Source organism: Lissotriton helveticus, chromosome 7, assembly GCF_964261635.1.
Source record: "Lissotriton helveticus chromosome 7, aLisHel1.1, whole genome shotgun sequence".
Lineage (NCBI taxonomy): Eukaryota > Metazoa > Chordata > Amphibia > Caudata > Salamandridae > Lissotriton > Lissotriton helveticus.
The window spans coordinates 557,015,586-557,039,373 of NC_136068.1; the positions used below are offsets into that span (position 1 = coordinate 557,015,586).

Here is a 23,788-nt window from a genome sequence, read left to right on the forward strand (position 1 = left end):
TATTACAATGCATACTTTTACTACGCATTTTTTACAACGCATATGCTGTTACTACAGAATATTTTACAACGATAACCATTACAACACAATTTATATTTAAAGCATTATAAGTGCCATTACAACGCAATACAATACTACGCATACCATTACAACGCAAAAATATATTTAAAAAAAAGTTTCTTGTAAAATAGATCATGGCACGGGATGCAGGGAAAATAGAGGTTTGGGGTGGGGAAGTGTATTAAAATGTGTAAAGAAATGGAATACATAAATTATTAAAGCGGTACTCGTTTAAAACATAAAAACTCGGGTATTAATTTCAATACTAGAGTATTCACCAAGTATTAAAATATCAATAACATTTTAAAATAATTTCACAATTGTGCAAATTTGATACAAACAATTATATTCTTAATTTTTAAAAATATCGCAAAATAACATATTTCGAAAGGAAGACTTCAGAATGGAAAAGAAGCGGAGCACCAGTAGGGTAAGTGCTGGATAGTGTAGGAGTAACAATTACTATTTTTCTCCAGGGAGGTGCAAGAGAAGTGTGAGTGCTGGATACTGTAGGGGTTATGAAATTACTATTCAAACTCCAAGGTGGTGCAAATGTAGGGTGAGTGCTGGATAGTGTAGGGGATAAAATTATTATTCTAACGCCAAGGTGGTGCAACAGTAGGGTAAGTGCTGGATAGTGTAGGGGATAACATTACTATTCTTACTCCTGGGTGGTGCACCAGTAGAGTGAGTGCTAGATAGAGTAGGGGATAAAATAAGTATTCTAACTCTAGGGTGGTGCAACAGTAGGGTGAGTTGTGGATAGTGTAGGGGATAACATTACTATTCTTACTCCAGGGTGGTGCAACAGTTGTGTGAGTGCTGGATAGAGTAGGGGATAACATTACTATTATAACTCCAGGGTGGTGCAACAGTAGGCTCAGTTGTGGATAGTGTAGGGGATAAAATTACTTTTCTAACTCCAGGGTGGTGCAACAGTAGGGTGAGTACTGGATACTGTATGGGTTATAATTATTTTTCTTACTCAAGGGTGGTGCAACAGTAGTGTGAGTGCTGGATAGAGTAGGGGAAAAAATTACTATTCTAACTCCAGTGTGGCGCAAATCTAGTGTGAGTGCTGGATAGTTTTGGTCTATAAAATTACTATTCTAACTACAGGGTGGTGCAACAGTAAGGTGAGTGCTGGATAGTGTATGAGTTAAAATTACTATTGTAACTCCAGGGAGGTGCAACAGAAGTGTGAGTGCTGGATAGTTTTGGGGATACAATAACTATTCTAACTCCAGGGTGGTACAACAAGCAGTGTGAGTGCTGGATAGTGTAGGGAATAAAATTACTGTTCTAACTTCAGGGTGGTGCAACAGTAGGGTGATTGCTGGATAGCGTAGGGGTTAGAAGGGCGCGTTAAAGTCCCGAGCCGAAGACGAGGGACTTTTAACAAGCTAGCGTGACTTTATTCACCGGTTTAGCCCAATTACTTTTCTTACTCCAGCGTGGTGCAACAGTAGTGTGAGTGCTGGATAGAGCAGGGGAAAAAATTACTATTCTAACTCCAGTGTGGTGCAAATCTAGTGTGAGTGCTGGATAGTTTTGGTCTATAAAATTACTATTCTAACTACAGGGAGGTGCAACAGAAGTGTGAGTGCTGGATACTGTAGGGTTATGAAATTACTATTCAAACTCCAAGGTGGTGCAAAAGTAGGGTGAGTGCTGGATAGTGTAGGAGATAAAATTATTATTCTAACTACAGGGAGGTGCAACAGAAGTGTGAGTGCTGGATACTGTAGGGGTTATGAAATTACTATTCAAACTCCAAGGTGGTGCAAAAGTAGGGTGAGTGCTGGATAGTGTAGGGGATAAAATTATTATTCTAACTCCAGGGAGGTGCAACAGTGAGTGCTGGATAGTGTAGAGGTTAGAAGGGCTTGTTAAAGTCCAGAGACGAAGACGAGGGACTTTAACAAGCTAGCGTGACTTTATTCGCCTGTTTAGCCCAATTACTTTTCTTACTCCAGGGTGGTGCAACAGTAGTGTGAGTACTGGATAGAGTAGGGGAAAAAAATACTATTCTAACTCCAGTGTGGTGCAAATCTAGTGTGAGTGCTGGATAGTTTAGGTCTATAAAATTACTATTCTAACTACAGGGAGGTGCAACAGAAGTGTGAGTGCTGGATACAGTAGGGGTTATGAAATTACTATTCAAACTCCAAGGTGGTGCAAAAGTAGGGTGAGTGCTGGATAGTGTAGGGGATAAAATTATTATTCTTACTCCTGGGTGGTGCACCAGTAGTGTGAGTGCTGAATAGAGTAGGGGATAAAATAAGTATTCTAACTCCAGGGTGGTGCAACAGTAGGGTGAGTTGTGGATAGTGTAGGGGATACAATTACTATTCTAACTCCAGGGTGGTGCAACAGTAGGGTGAGTACTGGATAGTGTAGGGGATAAAATTACTATTCTTACTCCAGGGTGGTGCAACAGTTGTGTGAGTGCTGGATAGAGTAGGGGATAACATTACTATTATAACTCCAGGGTGGTGCAACAGTAGGGTCAGTTGTGGATAGTGTAGGGGATAAAATTACTTTTCTAACTCCAGGGTGGTGCAACAGTAGTGTGAGTGCTGGATAGAGTAGGGGATAACATTACTATTATAACTCCAGGGCGGTGCAAGAGTAGGGTCAGTTGTGGATAGTTTAGGGGATAAAATTACTTTTCTAACTCCAGGGTGGTGCAACAGTAGTGTGAGTGCTGGATAGAGTAGGGAAAAAAATTACTATTCTAACTCCAGTGTGGGGCAAATCTAGTGTGAGTGCTGGATAGTTTGGTCTATAAAATTACTATTCTAACTACAGGGTGGTGCAACAGTAGGGTGAGTACTGGATACTGTATGGGTTTCAATTATTTTTCTTACTCAAGGGTGGTGAAACAGTAGTGTGAGTGCTGGATAGAGTAGGGGAAGAAATTACTATTCTAACTCCAGTGTGGCGCAAATCTGTGCTGGATAGTTTGGGTCTATAAAATTACTATTCTAACTACAGGGTGGTGCAATAGTAGGGTGAGTGCTGGATAGTGTATGAGTTAAAATTACTATTGTAACTCCAGGGAGGTGCAACAGAAGTGTGAGTGCTGGATAGTGTAGGGAATAAAATTACTGTTCTAACTTATTTATTTATTTTATTTCAAAGGTTTTATATAGCGCTACTGGACCCAAGAGTATCAGAGCGCTTTACAAGGATGGTGAACATAATGAGATAAATTTAACAATTAAGCGAAAAAGAGTTACAGTATGACAATGCATTCAACAGGGCTAAGGGGGCAAAGAAACAGCGAGATAACATTAAGTGGAAAGTGAATATTATAAGTTAGGATAGAGAGGGGGTGAAGAGAGGGAGAGGGAGAAAAAAATGAATGGAATGAGAGGGGGTGGGACGAGGAGCGGACAAGGGAAGAGAGGAGTGGACATGTTCAGAGTGAGGAACATTAGATACCCCAGTATTTGTTGAGAAGGAGTACTTTGAGTTCCTTTTTGAAGAGAGTGTAAGAGGGGTTGCAGCGAAGATCCTTAGGGAGAGAGTTCCAAATTGTAGGAGCGTTACCAGAGAACGCACAGGATTGGGTCTTTTGACATTTGAGTCTGGGTGGGATCAAGACAAGGGAGTTTGTGCTCCTCAGGGACCTGGAGCAACCTGCTTTGTGTAGTTTCGTTGTAAGGTAAGAAGGGGTGTTTTGGTGAAGAGCTTTGTGAGTGATGCAGGCAATCTTGTAGGTGGATCTTCCTTCTATTGGGAGCCAATTGAGATTTTTGAGGACAGGGGAGATGTGATCAAATTTTTTACAATCAGAGATGAGTCTCGCAGCTAGATTGAGGACAGATTTAATCGGAGCAAGTTGAGTTTTTGGGGTGCCAGCCAAAGTGGCGTTGCCATAGTCAATCCTGGAAAGGACAAGCGATTGGACAACAAGTTTGAAATCGTCTGCTGGAATAAATGGTTTAAGTTTCTTGAGGTGGAGAAGGGTGAAAAGCGCACTTTTGGATGCATTTTTAATGTGGGGGATGAGATTTAGATTCTGGTCGATACTGATGCCTAGGGATTTGACCGAATTAGAGGTGGAGAGTGGGCAGTTAAGAGCTTTGATGTCCTTTATCCAGAGTTAAATGGGAAGGGAGTTGTTTTTGGGGGAGAAAAGGATGATTTGTAGTTTTATTTGGGTTCAGTTTGAGATGGTTCCGATGGAACCACGTTTGAATTCTGGTCAAGGTCTCATTGAGGTGGAGAATGTCTTTGTGGGATTTGATCTTGTAATATATTTGGGTGTCATCGGCATAGAGATGGTAATTGAGATTAGCTTGTTTGAGGATGAGGGTGAGTGGTTCCATGAACAGATTGAATATGGTTGGGGAGAGGATGGATCCTTGAGGGACGCCGAGTGAGACAGGTTGAGGTTTGGAGAGAAAGTGGCTGAGCTTGATTTGCTGTGATCTGTTTTGAAGGAATGAGGAAAACCATTTGAATACATTGCCATCTAATCCGAACAGGTCTTTGAGAGTGTTGAGAAGGGTGGGGTGGTGGACGGTATCAAATGCAGCTGAGAGGTCGAGGAGGATTAGTAATGAGGATTCCCCTTTGTCTAGGGAGCGATGAATGTCGTCAGTGATATTTAGCATAGCAGTTTCTGTACTGCATCCCTTTCTAAAGCCGGATTGAAAAACATCAAGGAGGTTGAAGGAGGCGATATGTTTCTCTAATTGCAATAGGACACATTTTTCGAGGGCTTTAGAGAGGAATGGAAGGTTAGAGATAGGGCGAAGGTTGTTAAGGTAATTGGGGTCAGCAGTGGTGTTTTTGAGAATGGGTGAGATTTGACCAAGCTGAAGGGAGGTGGGGACACAGCCAGTGGAAAGAGAGGAGTTGATGATTTTGGTCCATATAGGGGCAATGATAAATTTAAATTCTTGAACCAAAAGGGCAGGAAGAGGATCTTTGGAGTGGGAGGAGGGTTTTAGTTTGGCAATGATATTAGTGATCATAGATTCAGATACTGTACTAAAATCATTCCAAGAGGCATTATTTTTCGCTGGGGGCTTATTTTCGGAAAGGTATCTTGTTGGGGGAGAGCAGGGAGGGGATGAGACGGATCAAGAGGTGTGGAAAAAGTGGACGGAGGAGAGTTAGGAGTGTTGGGGAGGGTGTATAGGGTGGGAGTAGCTTGTAGTGAGAGTGGGAGGGAAGAGAAGGATAGTTCGATCTTGTTAATTTTGTTCGTAAAGAAATTGGCAATTTCTTCGCATCTGTCAATAGAGGCTAATATTTTAGGAGGGCCAGTGGAGGTTTGTTTTTTAACAATGTTAAAGAGTTCTTTAGGGCGGTTTCTGGCTTGGTCAATTTGTGATCGTAGAAAGGAGGCTTTCTCATTAAAGATATGTTTTTTGTACTGGGCTCTAGCAGTTCTAAGGAGAGCCATATTGTCAACGGTTGGATGATTCCTCCAAACCCGTTCAGAATGTCTAAGAGTCGGTCTTTCGTTATTAAGGTCAGAATTGAACCAAGACTTAGGCGGGTTGCTTTTTTGTTGTTTGAGTTTGATAGGAGCAATTAGGTCGAGGGCATCAAGAATAGAATTGTTATAATGGTTAGTTAAGTCTGTGGTGCTGTCAGAGAGAGGGGGTAGAAGTAAGTGGGCCTTAATTGTGGCTTCCAATTCGCCAGGAGGATTAAGGTGAAGGTTGTGTGTGGCTTTCTTAGGTAAAGAGCTGATGGGGATGGGGTGAGTCATGGTTCTATTTATGGTGAAGAGGATAAGGTAGTGGTCAGACCAGTCTACTGGAAGTATATTTGAGAGGGAGGCCAGGTCTTTGTTAGTCATAATAGCGTCAAGGGTGGCACCTTTGTAATGGGTGGGAGAATGGCAGAGTTGGGTCATATTGGTGATGTCCATGGTATCATTAAATAGGATGACAGTAGGATCATCACTTTTGTTCCAATGGATGTTGTAGTCACCGAGGAAGAGATTATTAGAATGTGAGAGTGATGATTGTATAATAAGATCAGTCAACTCTTCCGTAAAGGGGATGTTATTTCCAGGGGGATGATAGATAGTGTGCAACCGGGTGGTAGGGGAGTCAGGCATAATGAGATCAGCGCAAAGGTATTCAAAAGATGAAGGGTCTTGCAGATGAACGAGCGAGATGTTAAGTTCAATTTTAAAAATTATGGCGGGTCCTCCTCCTGTTGGTTTGATTCCATCTTTTCTAATGATAGAGTAACCAGGGGGGATAAGCAAGTCGAGGATGGGAGTGGAGTGGGCTGTGAGCCAGGTTTCAGTTAGGAATGCAATGTCAATATTTTCACTAAGAATGGTTTCAGCAATCTCAGTAGCGTGGCAGGAGGCGGATCTGCAATTAATCAGCATGCAACAGAGGGGAGTGGGGTGCAATAGTAGGGTGAGTGCTGGACAGCGTAGGGGTTAGAAGGGCGCGTTAAAGTCCAGAGCCGAAGATGAGGGACTTTTAACAAGCTAGCGTGACTTTATTCGCCGGTTTAGCCCAATTACTTTTCTTACTCCAGGGTGGTGCAACAGTAGTGTGAGTGCTGGATAGAGTAGGGGAAAAATTACTAGTCTAACTCCAGTGTGGTGCAAATCTAGTGTGAGTGCTGGATAGTTTTGGTCTATAAAATTACTATTCTAACTACAGGGAGGTGCAACAGAAGTGTGAGTGCTGGATACTGTAGGGGTTATGAAATTACTATTCAAACTCCAAGGTGGTGCAAAAGTAGGGTGAGTGCTGGATAGTGTAGGGCAGTGGTTCCCAAACTTTTGACTCCTGAGGACCCCCATTGAGTCACCACTGGAAGCCGGGGACCCCCAAGCAATTTGTATGAGTTAAATTTCAAATATTAAAACAGTAATTCGAATAAAATACACACGTGTGCACACAAAACAAATACTCAAAGTACTTGGGGGCAGATTTACACTAAGTGACGCATCCATGCATATCAGCAGGGATGTGCCACTTATTGTGCGCCATGCCTCTGCCACCATTGATGCGCCGCATTTACAATGCTGCGCCTCATGGGGCAAAAAAGCACAAATGCATGACGCATCTGTACCGTAAAGGTGGCGCATTGCTGGAGTTCTGTCACAAGCACGACACAGCTCCAGCAATGCTCTGGAGGGCCGAATCTTCTTAATGCAGCGTCAATCCTTACTCCTGCTTCAAGCAGGCGCAAGGTTTTGACGCAGCATGGTCCCCAAAGTGACTGAGTGAAATCTTGTTGATTTCACTCAGCCACTTTTAGGAGGCGTTCCTGCGCCGGAACGCCTCCTTCTGGGGCAGGGCTTTACAACGTGGCGCATCTCCCAGATGCGTCACGTTGTAAATACCCTGCACCATGGCGCATCTTTTGCTTCGCCGCTGCATCACGAAAGTGACGCAACGGTGGCGTAAAAGAGGCGCAAGGGGCTTGTAAATTTGCCCTTAAGGATTTTGGGGCCAGATGTACGACCATTTCATTTAGCGCCTCGCAATTGGTGACACATTGCGAGTGGCAAATTGCAAGTCGCTAAATGAAATGTACAACAGTGTGTTTAACACTGTTTCGTATTCCCAATGGGGTCGGAAATTGCGAGGTTCATTAATATTAATGAGCCTCTCGCAATTTGCTAGCCTATTGGGAATGCCAGCCCTCCTAGGTATGGTGCCTGCTGGGCTCTGCAAGCCACCAGGTCTGGGACTGCTTTTAAATAAAGCAGTTTAAAAAAAAATGCAGCCCATTTACCATGCATTTAAAAAAAAAAGAAAATGAAACGTTTTTGTTTCATTTTCTAAGGGCAGGCAGAGGTCCCTGGGACCACTGCCTGCCCTTAAAAAATTATTTTGCATGCATTTGCAAAGGGGACCCAAATGGGAAGGGGTCCCCTGGGGACCCCTTCCCATTTGCAAATGCATTACCATCTACTTGAAGTAAGTGGTAATTACGAGTGTTTTGCGACCGCAAAACATTTGTACATGGTTTTAAGACTCGCTATTTGGAAAGGAATGCCCCTTCCAAATAGCAAGTTGCAAAACTAATTTAGCGAGTCGCAAACAAATTGCGACTCGCGAAATAGGCAATGTACATGGCCCAATACGTTTTTGCATGTGAAAGCGGGTTCATGAACCAGTTCACGCATATAAAAACGGATCGTACATCTGGCCCTTAGTATTTTATATTGAAGTAATAGCCCCTCTGTCACATGCATTTCATTTGTTTTATAGCATCTCTCATACCATTGTAGGATGTCAGAGCACTTTACATCACACACATATAGAGACATTGAATCGTACATGTAAATCAGTGTGTATATAAAATGTTTAAAGAGTGCTTGGTCTGGAAAAGCACAAACTCAGGATTCAGAACATAACACAGTGGCTAGCACTGACTTTAACATTAAAAATATATTTCCACCCAAATAAATCTTTTTAGCAGCATCAGGATAATTAATAACTGGGAAAAAACAAAAGTTACTAACTGGTACCATGCAGTTTGCAAGCAGCTCTTTGATGAGTTTATAGGTCCCTCTGCTACATTACGATTGTCACTTATGAAGTGCACAGTAACAAAAGAATCTGTGACAAAAGCAGTAACCACAAACCTATGCACATAAAATTCTGCTTTTTAAAATGCATGTTACACGTTCTTTGCAGTAAGCACATTAACCCTCTGTGCTACATTAGTTAACTCAAAGCTGCCATTAAACAAAACTCTCCTCACGCTCCAGCAGGTACATTAATCACTGGCTTTATCTTGACGCTTTTATTGATGCTGGAAAGCTGCTAATTATACAAGAAACTTTTCTGTGCTTTTAAAACTGTTGCCTGCGGACCCCCTGGGAATGTGTCACGGACCCCTGGGGGTCCGCGGACCACAGTTTGGGAAACACTGGTGTAGGGGATACAATTATTATTCTAACTCCAGGGAGGTGCAACAGTGAGTGCTGGATAGTGTAGGGGTTAGAAGGGCGCATTAAAGTCCCGAGACGAAGACGAGGGACTTTAACAAGCTAGCCTGACTTTATTCGCCTGTTTAGCCCAATTACTTTTCTTACTCCAGGGTGGTGCAACAGTAGTGTGAGTACTGGATAGAGTAGTGGAAAACATTACCATTCTAACTCCAGTGCGGTGCAAATCTAGTGTGAGTGCTGGATAGGTTTGGTCTATAAAATTACTATTCTAACTACAGGGAGGTGCAACAGAAGTGTGAGTGCTGGATACTGTAGGGGTTATGAAATTACTATTCAAACTCCAAGGTGGTGCAAAAGTAGGGTGAGTACTGGATACTGTAGGGGATAAAATTATTATTCTAACTCCAGGGTGGTGCAACAGTAAGGTAAGTGCTGGATAGTGTAGGGGATAAAATGACTATTCTTACTCCAGGGTGGTGCAACAGTAGGGTGACTGCTGGATAGTGTAGGGAATAAAAGTACTATTCTAACTCCAGGGTGGTGCAACAGTAGGGTGAGTGCTGGATAGTGTAGGGGTTAGAAGGGCGAGTTAAATTCCCGAGCCGAAGACGAGGGACTTTAGCAAGCTAGCGTGACTTTATTAGCCGGTTTAGCCCAGCTAGGAAGGGCTATATGACTATTATAACATTTTACAACTAAAGGGCAGAAAGGTCTAACAAATAAAACAGAATCCTCTCGATTTGATTTCTATCCCCTCGAGCTTCGTGAGTCCTTTGTAAGACATTGGAATGTCGCTCTGTGGTCCTTTAACGACCCGTAGAAGCAGGGAGCAAGCCATTTTCTACAATGTAAGTCACAACTTTCCAAAGTTGTAATTTATTTTAATTCTCCAATTGCATTAAATATTATTTCTATTTACGTACCATGCGTTACACTATAACTCTATCACATATCAAGTTGCACCAAACTATGAACCCTTCGCATTTGAGTCGAGAATCTTACGCTTACTCAAATTTATATAACGTGCGGAATGCTGCACCTCGCAATCTTCGTTTTTACAAACACACGTGTTTTGTCCCTAGGCGTGGTTGAAAAATCTCTTTTTTTTCCTCCTTGTTGTTAGCAGCCATTTCCTTCCCCTGTGCGGAGTTGCAAGGCCATCTGATTGGCTCGTATTTTGATTTCATAACCTTTCTGAGCTTATTTTTCATTTGCTGTGAACCATTTTAAAAATAACTATTACCAACCATTCCCTTCCCCTGTGCGGAGTTGAAGAGACATTTTATTGGCTGTTGTGTTTTGAACTGGACCTTCTTTTGCATAATGTTGATTGGCTTTGATTTTTTTATGTTAAAGTGACGTTAACCATTCCCTCACCATCAACGTAACTATTTTGTAATGCACTTTAAATTAGAATGTGTTTTAAAAAAAGTTGAGGGAATGTATTTTACACTATAAATAGGCCTCCCGGATTTCCGTTTAAACGGATTTTTACATATAAATACAGACGGAAAATACGTTTTCCTTTATCTGTATTTATATATAAAAACGGGAAAATACTATAATACATCAATAGAATTACACCCCCAACCATCTGGTGTCTCCCCCCTCCTTAGAGGGTTTAGAGGTGTCGACCCGTGCTGAGACAACCGGGCACACACACAGCCGAGTACTTCACAGGTCTTTGACAGACCGTTTACTTGTTAATGAGGCTTTGTTGTGCTTTGACCCCTTAGCCCCTGCCTCGTCACTCTGCTGATTGCACCAGCACCTGTCTTTTCCTCACAGACTGGGGTTTACTTCTGGAAACTAAAGACAAACATCAAACTTAAAGAAAAAAAAACTCCCGAAATCGTGTCAACGAGAGTATAAAAAAAGTGTGTAAACATTTATATTTAGAATCCTTTGACAACATTGCATGTTATTCGCCAACTTTTTTCCCTTGCCGACCACGTTGTTGGTGCCACACATCATGAGATGCACTCCAGGTGGGATGGGGTTTCATCCAGCAGGTCGTGCACACAACTATTGCTGTCCATGAAGCGCTACATAAATAACAGTATAATACAGTATCTATGTCCCTTTGAAAGAGCTTTAGGTGAAATGAAAACCAGCAGCTCTGGCGAGTGCTATATAGGGACGGGTACTGTAAGGGTCGGACCAACCCCCCCCCCCTCTACTGGTTGGCCAAATCCCCACACTGGCACTCGGGGAGGCGGGTCTCAGGGGCTGCCTATGTGCTGAAGGTGAAGCCGTGAATAAACGAACGCTCAGTAGTCCAACCAGGAATGTGGGGGATTAAGAGAAGTTTTCAAGATAATTTTTTTTTTTAAAGAGAAACAAATTAAGAGTTTTATTGTGCGTGGGCTGAGAAAGAAGACAAGAGGCAGTCGGTTTAAGCACCACAATGAAATGGATCCAAAAAAAGAAGAAACACTTTTTGCTGCAAATGTCTTTGCAAAATGCAGCCTCAGGAGGAGAGAAAAAAAGTTTTAATATACAAACAATAAATACATAACTAAATAAAGCAAGACAGAGTAGTCACAAGGTGGGCAGATTGGTTTTATTTACACTGAAACACATTAGTGCCACCTTACAGGTTTTGTGAGTGAAGCGCTACTTTTCCTTTCATGTTGTTAGCTTTTCAAGCAAAAACATTCATTGATTTCTGAATAATGAGTGTAAAAGTTTAAGTTGTATTCCCTATGAGTGTTTGCTTTTTTCCGGTATGTTGTTACTTTTTTTCAGGCAGCATATTACTGTAGTCTAGTACATAATTTGAATTGAGTTGCTTCCAGGTGGTTTTAGCGGGGCACAATTGGGTTGCAGCTGAAGGCCGTGTGAGTTTCTCTCAGTGGGGCAGTATGGTGTTCAGTTGGGGAGAGGATTTGGCACTCTGCCGATGACAGAAACTACAAGGCTCTGAGACAAATGGCTTGTGATAGCACTTTTAAGCATATTTGGGACATTCTGCAAATTGCAACGTTTTCAGATGAATGTACAATGTTGACCAATAACAACTGAGCGCATGTTTGCATTGTCAATTTAAATAAATGTGGAAAAATACTAGCTGTAGCGTCGTCTTTTGCTTGTGGCAAAAATAAGTGTGGATAAATACACAAAAAAATGCCCAAAAAATAAATATGGATAAATACAGACGGAAATGGCAAAAAAATAAATACCATAAAACCGGGAGCCCTAACTATAAACTTTCTAGAGTGCTCATGATTTGGTGGACTGTGAAGATAAAAAAAATATTATTAAGATTTATAAACTGTAATAATTGTGCTGATTTTTCTTCATTAGTGTGGATTACTTCTTACTCGCATTAAATGTATAAGTCTAGTTACACTGCAGAAAAAATTGATATGGTTTTAATTTATTTTTATTAAGTGTTTAAAAAACATCAGATGGGTGACATACAAAATCGGTATTCAAAACAATTTTCATACGCGTTGGAACACACTCCCTTTTTTTCTGCAAACTTTATTTTCTAATGTAATCATTTTATAAGTGTTGCCCCTTCTTCTTTTTAATATAATAGGGCATGTTTTTCTTTCAGATAAAGTAGAATAGAAGTGATACATGAAACACTCCCTCACTACATCATCTTTTTTTGGGGGGAACATTTCATTTCAATCACTCTTTTTTGTAAATAGTATGACTTATGAAAAGCATTATTTTAAAACTATTAAATTGACAATAATATTTTTATTTTCATGTTTACTGCTTGCGAAGATAAACCTCCAGTTCATCATGAGGGAAAATTGGTAAAATCACTACACAATATACATACTTTTAAACCCATTTTCAATTAATTGTACATATTTCAAACCCTCTGTTCTCCATCTCTTCGTAGTATTTTGTTTTCGCAACAATAGTTGTTTAACTAATCTTTTACGTCATGTCGTTAGTAAAGTACATTTATACTTAAACATACTACATTTTGAGATCTTTAAAATATACTTGCGTTTGAAAAATATATAATCATAAACATATAGCAACAATTTACCTCTCTTTAAAATTCTTTCCTCCTTCCGTCGACATACATCCAACTCCTCTGGAGGGAACATAATGTTTTATATTTTACAATATATACATTAACAATATATTCCCTCTGAGGAACAGAAGATGATTCCGACGTTCGTAAACGTTACCTTGCTCGTAGTTTCTTAACCCGTCAGTAGTTCTTTGAAACGAAACTAAGCATCCTACTGGTGTGCTTTATATACTTTTTTGTTAGTGAAGTCACTATGGAAACAATTTACTGCTCCTCTCATTTTTTGGTCACGTTTTTCAGTTGACATGTGCTCTCATTTCCACTGTTTAACTTACGCACGTGTTTTTGTAAATGTGAAACTTGTAAAACCGTTTTACTTTTGATTTATATCCTCATACGTTTTCACAAAGTTCATATACTTTTAATTCGTTCTCTCTTTTATTATACGAGTATTAAAATTGATACCCGAGTATTACTTTTTTTATCGAGTATTTATATTGATCAGTGTGTATAGTTTCTGCCTACATTTTAATACACTTCCCCACCCAAAATCCCGATTTACCCTGCATCCCGGGCCAGGGGTTATTTTACTATTTATTTAAATATGGTGCAAGGTGTTTATTTAAATTTATTCGAGTACTAAAATTAATAACTGAGTATTAATTTTTAAAGCAAGTTCTTTTTTTGGTTATCGGAATTGTCAACAATTTCTGTCCGCAAATATATATTTAGCAAAATTCATATACTTTTCATTCTTTCTCTCTTTAATTATACGAGTGTTAAAATTGATACCCAAGTATTAATTTATTCAATCGAGTATTTATATTGATCAGTGTGTATAGTTTCTGCCTACATTTCCCCACCCAAAACCCCTATTTTCTCTGCATCCCTTGCCAGGGGTCATTTTACAATTTATTTAAATATGGTGCAAAGTGTTTATTTTAATTTATTCTCGTACTAAAATTAATGAGTATTAATTTGAGTACTTTCTTTCGTTATACTTATTGTCAACAATTTCTGTCCACAAATAAATATACCTAATTATAGACAAATAGTAAAAAAATAACAAAATTTGCGTTGTAATGGCATACGTTGTAATGGTATATGCGTTGTAATGGTATGCGTTGTAATGACATGCGTTGTAATGGACCTTACAATGTAAAAGTTGCGTTGTGATGGCATTACGTTGTAAAAGTTGCATTGCAATGGCTGTCTCCCTGGAAAGAGAGTGACTATTTCAAAAGGAGTCTGTTGGGTTTTTTGGCATTAAAGCTCAGTTCTGCTCTGCTTTCAGAGGATGGAGCTAGAATCCCCATTAACGTACAGTTCGTTTATGAACTGTACCCTTATCACTAAACGCTAATCATGCGTGATCAGGCATTGCTCTGGGTTGGAAGTTTCTGGCCTAACTGGCTGTAAGTTAGATTTGACCATTGTCTTAATCGAGAGTAGGAACCTCATGTGCAGTCTGTACTACGTTTTTGATTGCCATACACAAATTGACATTTTACTGCCCTTTTTACACAGACTGTGTGGTGGTTCTGGATGCTTCTAAAAGCGTTCTGGTACCTCTCCGCTTTCGGTACCCTGAGCACGTGTCTACAGAAGGCCTGCGTATCACCAGATGTGTACTCACAAAAAGACTGGTGATATGGTGTCTTTCTAAATGGGACTCTGGATTGAACAACCTCTTGTAATAGAAGGACAACCATGGAATAGCTGTCCTAGGAAAACTAGACCTGGGCTATCTCCCTCAGTCATTCCATCTAAAGCGCGACTCCTAGTGTTAGGCCATTCCTAAACCAAAGTTTTTAAATGCATAACAACTGCAGTCCATTCAGTACGGGCATGGAGGCACTTCATGTACTCGTATTATGAGAAGAATGTAAATGTTCCTAACTCTCATGATGAACAGTTTCAGTTCTAGTACAGTAAAACTTCGCAGAGGTGAAGTCTGTAGACCAAGCCACAGTATTCATGATGTCCTTCAAATGACCTACCTGAAGAAATGGCCCATGTGGAATGTGCTCCAAAAACTGAGATGTCAATATCTGCTGCTTTCGCCCCATCTAGCTGATAATATCCTCTCTGATGTCAGCGCTAATATCATATCCTTGTTGGGGTTCTGACTTCTGTCAATCTACATTGGCCGGTAGCACTACGTCCAGGGTTGGAATGCTATGTGAGTCTGTACACTCAGACCTCCTATTTAAGGATATTCACTAGCTCCTCACTGATCTCTTCCCACAGTTGAAAAGGATGGAAATGTACTCCTAAACTTCTGAACTATGGAGATAAAAGGGCGTGTAGGAAATGTGAAGTTGCCGTCACCTAAAATATTTTCACATGAGCAAGCATCTTCCCACGCAAATTCTATAATGGTAATAATAATAATTTGATTTATGTAGCACTTAATACTCTGTTTACTGTTTCTAAGTTCTAGCGTGTTACTATTACCCAGTTTATTAGTGCTGAATGTACTCACTTTAAAGCTTGGTTGGTGGTTTACACACTAGTTACTTGGCAGCAGAAAAGCATTACTGTTGTAGGTGTGCCTGCTGGTTTAGTTTATGGATGTTTTTCATCTGTGCTTGTGGATTTCCTACTTTGGATGACCTCGTTGTTCCCCCTCCAGCCCCTCCTGGTTCCCGGGGAGCTGACAGATGAAGAGGTCGCCAAGAAGATCATTCAGGATACAGTGGCCCACTATGGACAGCTGGATGTGCTGGTCAACAGCGCAGGGATCCTGTCAATGGGAACGATAGAAACCACTTCCCTTCAAGACTTTGATAAAGTTATGAACATAAATGTCAGGTGAGTCTGAGGAATTAAATTGTCTTTGTGGCGTCTCTTCTAGGAAACCTGACATTTTCTTTCCAGAAGAAAAAACTTTCTTGGATATAAGCTATGTGTAGTCACACTCCAAATCCCTGGAGAAATATTCCAAAAAGAAAAAAATACACACACACACACACATACATACATATAAAAAACAACGCCATTGAAGTATAAAGGCACACACATCAATCATCCTAACCCAAAACAAACAGTAAGTTTCGAAGTGTGCTGCAAAAAACTGAAAACCATTAACTGAACTCACAAAGGAGGAGATGTGGCCTACTAGCTCGAGCTGGCGACCTTGGGACATCGGGAACCAGGGTCGAATCTCGGCCTCGGCTGAACTTCCTGTGGTTCCTGTCAAATCACTAAATGCCCTATTCTAACAAGCATTTACAATGCAACGGTCTCGCCTTTGAAAAAGTTAGAGCTATTGGCATTGTAAATGACAACATTTTTATTTGTGTTGGTTTTGAAAATAGGTAAATAAATGGCACTGTCATTTACAATGCCAATAGCTTGATCTCTCGCAAATGCCACACGCAAACACACAGACCCACACAGAGTCCCACACACATACATACCTACATAGCCACACGCAGAGCCACACACACACACAGAGCCGCACACTTCCAGTAGTCGGTAGGCAGCGTGGAGCAGACCAGCACCCAGCCCGACAGGGCCAGCAGGAAGGCCACGATCTCCCCCGCCATGCTGGCCATGGTCACCGGTGAGGGTCACAGGGCACAGGTGTCAGAGCTGAGGGCACGGGTGAGGGCAGAGGGGTGAGTGCTGAGGGCAGAGGGGTGAGTGCTGAGGGCAGAGGGGTGAGTGCTGAGGGCAGAGGGGTGAGTGCTGAGGGCAGAGGGGTGAGAGCTGAGGGCAGAGGGGTGAGAGCTGAGAGCAGAGGGGTGAGAGCTGAGGGCAGAGGTAAGTGCTGAGGGCACATGAGTCAGAAGCGAGGGCCTAGGAAGAGCTGAGGGCACAGGGCAGGGTAAGAGCTGAGGGCAGAGGGGTAAGAGCTGAGGGCACAGGTAAGAGCTGAGGGCACAGGGGTAATATCACACATCTCCCCCTCACTCGCCCCCCCCCCCGCACGAACAGTAGCTCAATAAAGTACAAGAACCTAAAAGGAACACAAGAAACTGAATACATAACAGCCAAACTAAAGGAACATAACACTGAAACAATGAAAGTAAAATAGAACTTCATGAACCATGCATACACCGTACAGGAAATAAGCTTTAAGCTGAACACCACCATTCACGCCTTCACACAGAGCAAATAGCAGCACACAAAATCTCCCACACCACCTCACACAGGGAACTCAAGTACACACCCATAAAAGGCACACACAACCATAAATAACCTCAACACCAATACTCTGCATGGCCATCACACCCAGTAGAGTATGCACGTTACATGCAAACAGGAGTACACACACTCTATGGAAAGAGAAAATAGGCTTTCGACGTGATGGAGTATGTACCTGCCACGCAAAGAGCACACATGCATTCAACCCAGTGGAGTATGTAACCTCCAGCAAACAGGCATTCAACCCAGTGGAGTATGTACCCTCCAGCAAACAGGCATTCAATGCAGTGGAGTAATCACTATCCACGCAAACAGCATATGGGCATTAAAACCAGTGGAGTACTCGCCCACCAAGCTAACCGCATATGGAACTTCAACCCAGTGGAGTATGCAGACTCCAAGCAAACAGGCATTCAGTTCAGTGAAGTATTTACCCGCCACGCAAACAGCACACAAGCATTCAACCCAGTGGACTACACACACACCCCACGCAAACAGCACATGGAATTTCAACCCTGTGGCTCACGCATCCTCCACACACACAGGAAGTCTGCATCAGAATACCCTGGGGCCCGCCCTCCCATCCATGTGGCCGACAAACAAAAGTATGCAAAAGGATGACATTTGGGCACAAACATCACACACCAAAGTGCACTCAACACCTCACACACTTTCCTCCCACGGACCCACACACTCATACACGACACAGTAACACATTGCAAGTAACTCGGCACTCAAATTGCCAGTGAAGTACGTGTTAAATTATGCAGAAAATGAAACGGACATTTGCATTAAACGCCCATAAATGCCAAAGCCATCTAAAGCAGAATTAATTAATTAAATACGTACATGCATGTGCACAAACATTGGTAAACTTTGGCAATGGAGTTCATTCACCCTTCCCCCACCCATCGCAGCGTCCCTTCCGACCCCCCACTGCTTTCTCTGTGGATGTAAAAGTGGCTGGGGCCAGCGTCTTGACAGATGACTGGGATAACGCTACGGGGCTCACTGATAACCAGGCGTGAGGCGGCCAGCCCGCGGGCATCACTGCAACTGGTAGAAAGAGGGTCTGCGGGGGACCTGGCGTCTGAACAGAATGTATGCTAGATCTGCATGTAAAAAGTCAATTGTGTGATGGTTGCCATTTAGGAGTTCGCAGAGCGGAGAGAGGTGGTGACTCGATCAAGGGCGTAGGTATGGTGGTGTAGAACGTGTAGTGGTACCAGGGCCAGAGAGGCCCAGTGAACCCTGATTACAGCTAATTTTGACTTCTCAAGGAAGCAGTTCGGGGCTTATTCCCATTACATGCAAAGGGGCCATGGCACCCCATCTATGCCATCGGACTGGAGGGGAAGTCTAAGGGGAGCTGCGACACATGCGGGACGGTGATGCAGAGAGTCGTGGTATCTGGTGACACAGCAGCAGAGCCTGGCAGGCAGCCTCGTTTCCCGCAGTGGAGCAGCACTGCAGTGCACCCTACACCCAGTCCTCGGCGGCGCTCTCAAAACCAACTCTTTTCTGGAGGCGCGTCCTGCCCTCAGCCCTCCAGCTCTGGTGTGCCTGTGGCACGGGGTGGGTGCACCACGGGAGAAGGGGCTTCGAGGAGCTGAAAAATGACGCAACCCCGAAAGGGTCGCAGATTGTTCTCTGGGCTCAGGAGTGGCCACTGGGGATACAGGTAAATGGCTGATGTGGGGAGTGGGCACACTTGTGCCCGTGATCATCACCCAGTTCGAAAAATGGTGCAGTGTCAGTGTATGTTTGCACACTGTAGGCGGTCTCAGATCCACGTTGTGTTTCCAATAAAGTGACACCTGAATTAACCCCCCCCCCTTCCATACAAAGTGAAGGAGCCCTCCGTGGACCCCTGGCTGTAAAACAGAAAGACCCCCCACTCGTAACCCCAGGCTGCAATCATCAGATCCCCTCAAATGTCCTCCTGCAGGGACCGACCCACTCTCGCACAGTGCCCGCCACGGAGGGCACCACACACCCACCCCGCGGTCTTACCTTGTGCGGGGCTTTCAGCAGCTGGTGCACCCCTGCCACCTGGTTGACGAGCGTGATGTCCTCCAGGAAGGTGTAGAGCGGTGGCCGGGTGGGCTCGGGAAAGTTGGTGCTGTTGAAAGGATCGGTGTCATCTAAGAACTGGACCCGGCACACAAGCGTAGCCATGATTCATCCATGCAAGAAAGAGAAGATGGGAAAACCAGCAGCACAAAAACCCCAGTCTCAAATACAAAAGCCGAACAAAAGCGACGAGAACAGAACTTGGATGAGGCAGCAGAGACGATGACCGGCAGCGATTAGCGAAAAAACATCTACAAAACACAACTAGCTGCAGGGATTCTGGGCTGCTGCAGATGATGCGGAGCCTGCCCGGGCAGCGAGCGCGGCGTCTGTTGCTAACTTTTCACTTGAGGATCCTGAGCCTTCCCCCATCCGAGCTCCTTGCAGCTCCCCCGCTGCACACACACCGCACTGCTCAGCCAGACTAATTCTTGTTTCCTTACCAACATGCACAGCCCGAAGCGCACCCTAATTGTGCAACACATTGCTCTTCCATGAAAATGTTGTTATTGCTCCGGGTTCGCGCGAGACCCAACATTTGCAAACGCGGACCATGTTTACCGCTAGTGTCGCGTGGTGTGTCCACTTGTGTGACAATGTGCGTGAAGAGGAGACTCTACAGAAAACAGAAACAAGAATTTAGAAGTGGGGCCGGAGACACGGACAGCGGGAGGGGGGGCGGGAACGGGCACACGAACAGCGGGAGGGGGGGGGGTTGGAAGGGGCACACGGACAGCGGGAGGGGGGGGGAGCACTCACCTGGACTTCTTCCGGCGGTGGTCGGCCTGGAGAAATGACCAAAACAAACCTTCGAAGAAAAAATAAACTAACCACCGCCCACCGCCGCATGACGATCGCAAAGGGGCGGGATGAGTAAAACCGCCGGAACGCCCACGAATCTGCCCTGGCAATGACGGACAGATCTCTCTTCCAATGGCTAGCCTCCATTTATGGAGCTAGCCAATGGAAGAGAAGGCGGGACAAAGCCAGTACTGTTCTAACATTAGATTTCGCCTGCGCGAACGCTGCTGCGCAGCGGATCGCGAGGCGAAACCTAAAAAGTGTGTATTGTAGTCTGATTCTGTTGTAATGCACTCTGTTGCCCTTAACCAGGTTTGCGCTATAAAAATACTGCAAAAAAACAACTTGTTTTTACACTTTCTACTACGCCCTCTATCCCTCTCCCGTCCCTCTCAGCTCTCTTCCTGTCCTTCCTTCTCTCACTCCCTTTTGACCTCCAAGTGATTCTCCTGCTCGGTGCATTACACTGGTGACCTCACAGCTGGACTAAGCTAACAGCCTATATCTGGGGCTACCTGCATACTTGACTCGCAGGCTAAAAATAGTTCAGAATTCCACTGCACGATTGGTTAGTCGGATATCTCTCCGTCACCATATCTCCCTTCACTTGACACAGCTTTACTGGCTCCCGGTAATCAGGAGGATAGAGTTCAAGTCATTGATCTTGGCGTTTAGAGTCACCAGATATATAGGCCCTAGGTACCTTGGGCAGAGGTAGCATTTATCTCATCATGATCGGGTCCTGAGATCCAACCATCTGCGACTTCTTCGGGCTCCACATTTCTGAAAAGCCCAGCAAGGTGGCAGATCCTTTGCGGTAAAAACAGCAAAACTTTGGAACTCTCTGTCGGTTCATCTTCGCCTGATGGAATCAGAACTAGAATTCAGGAGAGCTTTAAAAACCTGGCTCTTCACTCAGGCATAATTACCAGCCTGACCCTTTCATGAGCCTGCTGCTAGCGTCAGTACACCTCTGTAGAGGTAGTTGCGCGCTTTTAAATGTTTATTACATTGCATTACAATGAACCTACTCTGCGAGAATCCCCCTCCCAGTGTCCAGAAGCCACCTCAATGATATCAGCTTGGAAAATTCCTCTTAACCCCTTGTGTGCTCAGGACGGCCCCCGGCCATCCTACGTCACACTGGGCTTGTGCTCATGACCGCCGGGGGCCGTCTGAACGCCTCCGATTCCGCAGCGCGGCGCAAATTCCCCGCCTGTGTGGAATAATTAATTAGTGGGCGGATTTTGGACCTGAGCACACGGCCGGGGCCGTCCTGAGCACGCAAGGGGCTACGCCCCCTAATTAAATCCCCGCACCGCTGCAGAATTCGCGGCACAGGGAAGGGGTTAATTGTGAGTGGACGTCCAATTCAACAAGTGGAGCACCGTTTCACTGCCATGATGCAGAGTTCTGAGTTTCAGACTCTTTGAGGCTTGGGGAGTTAATAAGTTATGATACTTATAATTACTCTTTGTAAATGTGTACTACTCTAGGTCACTGCATTGCTCTGCTTAGAAGGTGCTGTGTTAACACCTTTATTTCCAGTTAGTTTACTGACTATATACGGTGGTGTGTTGACACCTTGGTTGCCAGCATGTTTACCAACCATGAAAGGGCCAGCACTGACAACTCTGTTGCCAACATGTGTAATAACCATGGAAAGAGCTGCATTGTTTCCAGCATGTTTACTAACTATGAAAGGTGGTAATGCTGGAATTGTCATAGTGAAAGTGTTTCTGCACATACAATTATGAGTGGTGGAAACTTGTAGAAATAATGCTTATCAACGTTTTGTTCCTAAGTTAACCACTTCTGGAACTTTGGAATCTTATTTCTTGAAGGTGCCTTCCTGAAAAGGTTGCACCTTGAAAGTAAGTGCTTGTGATTAAAATACCCCAGCACAAAACTGAGTTTCGGAAGCCTATAGGTTGCAGGTGCAAGATTGTGGATTTGACAGTTAAAGCCTACATGCAGTAGTATGATGCATCACTGTTGAGGCAATTTTTGCAAAACACGTGTTAGCCGCAAAATGTAAAGGATGGAAATTAGAAAAAAGAGAAATACATCTAATAAGAAGGATGTATAAAAAGATTATGTAGATGAAATAAAAGAAATCACAGAAAATAAGAACATGCTTTGGTGAATGTAGGTTTTGTGTCTGTGCTTTACTCTTTAAATATGTTGATGTAAGTATACATCATTAAGGGCTAAAATGTAGGGAGTGGGTTATTATTCGTGCTGGGCTGATTCCTTGATAACCCACCCCATTTAGATGGTAATCGCCTATACATTGTGGTTTGATTTGAACTTTAGTAGGTTCTAAACAGAAGATTAAGCTAGACAACAGCAACTTTACAGTCTGTAAAATATTTTCGCTGAGAGTTAAATTTAAATGGATTAATAAGGTAGAGCAGGAATGATAATTCAAAATATTTACTTGCAATGCTGCCATGGCCTAGTCACTTGGTCAACCTTGTCATTTGTGACACCATGATTCCTTCAACTTGCAGCAAGCTTTTGTAGTGTTAATAAGCATGGCCACTTGCTTGCCTCTTTTTACCTTTCCCTGAGGTTGTGATCCCATGCCAATGATGAAACAGCCGTTTGCCTTGTACTTCTGTCGCATTTGAGTTGTAAGCACTCACGCAAAAAAGCTCTACAGGAGTGGGCTAAGTTTATTGTATCTTGCAGATAACACCTTCTTCCTCCACACAACAGACTCAACAGCCTTTTGGGAGAGGACAGAGGACCCCACATAACCATCTTGGCCCATCTCCCCCAAGGCCCCCTGTTGAAATCAGTCTGGTAGGGGATCTTTGTAACTTCTCAAGCAAGCATGGCGTACTCCTCCTCCGTAATAGTGTGACATTGTCTTTACTGTTAGTATCTGCCTAGGAGCACCTTGTACTTTGGCCCCGGATGGAGGTCCTGAAGTCCCCTTCAGTGGTTAGGTGGTCACTGGCCTACAGAGTGGTGGGTGAAAAGTTGCTCTGATTCCAGCACATACGCTCACTCCCTATGTTAGGTTTTTCATTCGACATTCAAGACTGCCTTTGTTTTTTTTAATGGGTTGCACATTGAATGGGTGCCCAGCCCCAAAGGTGACCAACTTCAGGACAGTTGTCGGGCATTCAGACGCATAGAAAACACATGGTGCTCATAAAAATAAAGCATGATGAGTGATGCACGATTTGTGAGTCGGAGCCAACTTGTTTGCCGGCAGCCATTTTAGGTTTGGGATTCAACCGTCATTTTGTGCCTTACATGCGAGTTGCTTCTGACTTGGGGGTTTCCGGCACTGTAAAGAAAAAGCACAAGCAAAGCCAAATACTAAAGTGAGTGCCTGGCTTTGCTTCACAGCAGGACAGAGAGTGCAGGGGCCAGCCACAGGCCAAGCCCTGCCCAACACACGCTGAGTAGCCTCCACTGCAGGTTAGGCGCAGGGCTGGGCTTGTGGCTAGACCCCGCATCCTACCACTGCTGCACACGATAAAAAGGCTGCACGGAGGGGGTGTTTGGGCCCATGGCAAGTTGGGCACAAGGGCTGGCGCAGATGAGGCCCTGCTCCCAACTCTGCTATTCCTGGCTGAAGGCTGTGGGGGCTGCTCCTACATGGCAGGTCCACCTTATGGCCTGGCTGCAGGTCGAGGGTTTTGGTGCCCATATGCTGCTCGCAACGTTTTGCTGTTTGTGAGGTGGGGTGTGGGTGAATTGGGCACCCAATCCACCTGTGCTTCTGGGGTTGCCAATTAAGTACATCATTAAAAAATCTAGGAAATTTGCGTAAAAAATCACAG

At 43.7% G+C, this 23,788-nt stretch overlaps 1 protein-coding gene across 1 annotated transcript in view; it reads left to right on the plus strand.

The window, feature by feature from the left end:
- LOC144766887 (3-oxoacyl-[acyl-carrier-protein] reductase FabG-like) overlaps nucleotides 1-23,788 on the plus strand; it is a 164,669-nt gene that overhangs the window by 24,207 nt on the left and 116,674 nt on the right. The window contains exon 3 of the mRNA XM_078650593.1: nucleotides 15,598-15,776. Within this exon, the coding sequence (XP_078506719.1) occupies nucleotides 15,598-15,776 (179 nt within the window). The remainder of the gene's footprint in view (nucleotides 1-15,597; nucleotides 15,777-23,788) is intronic.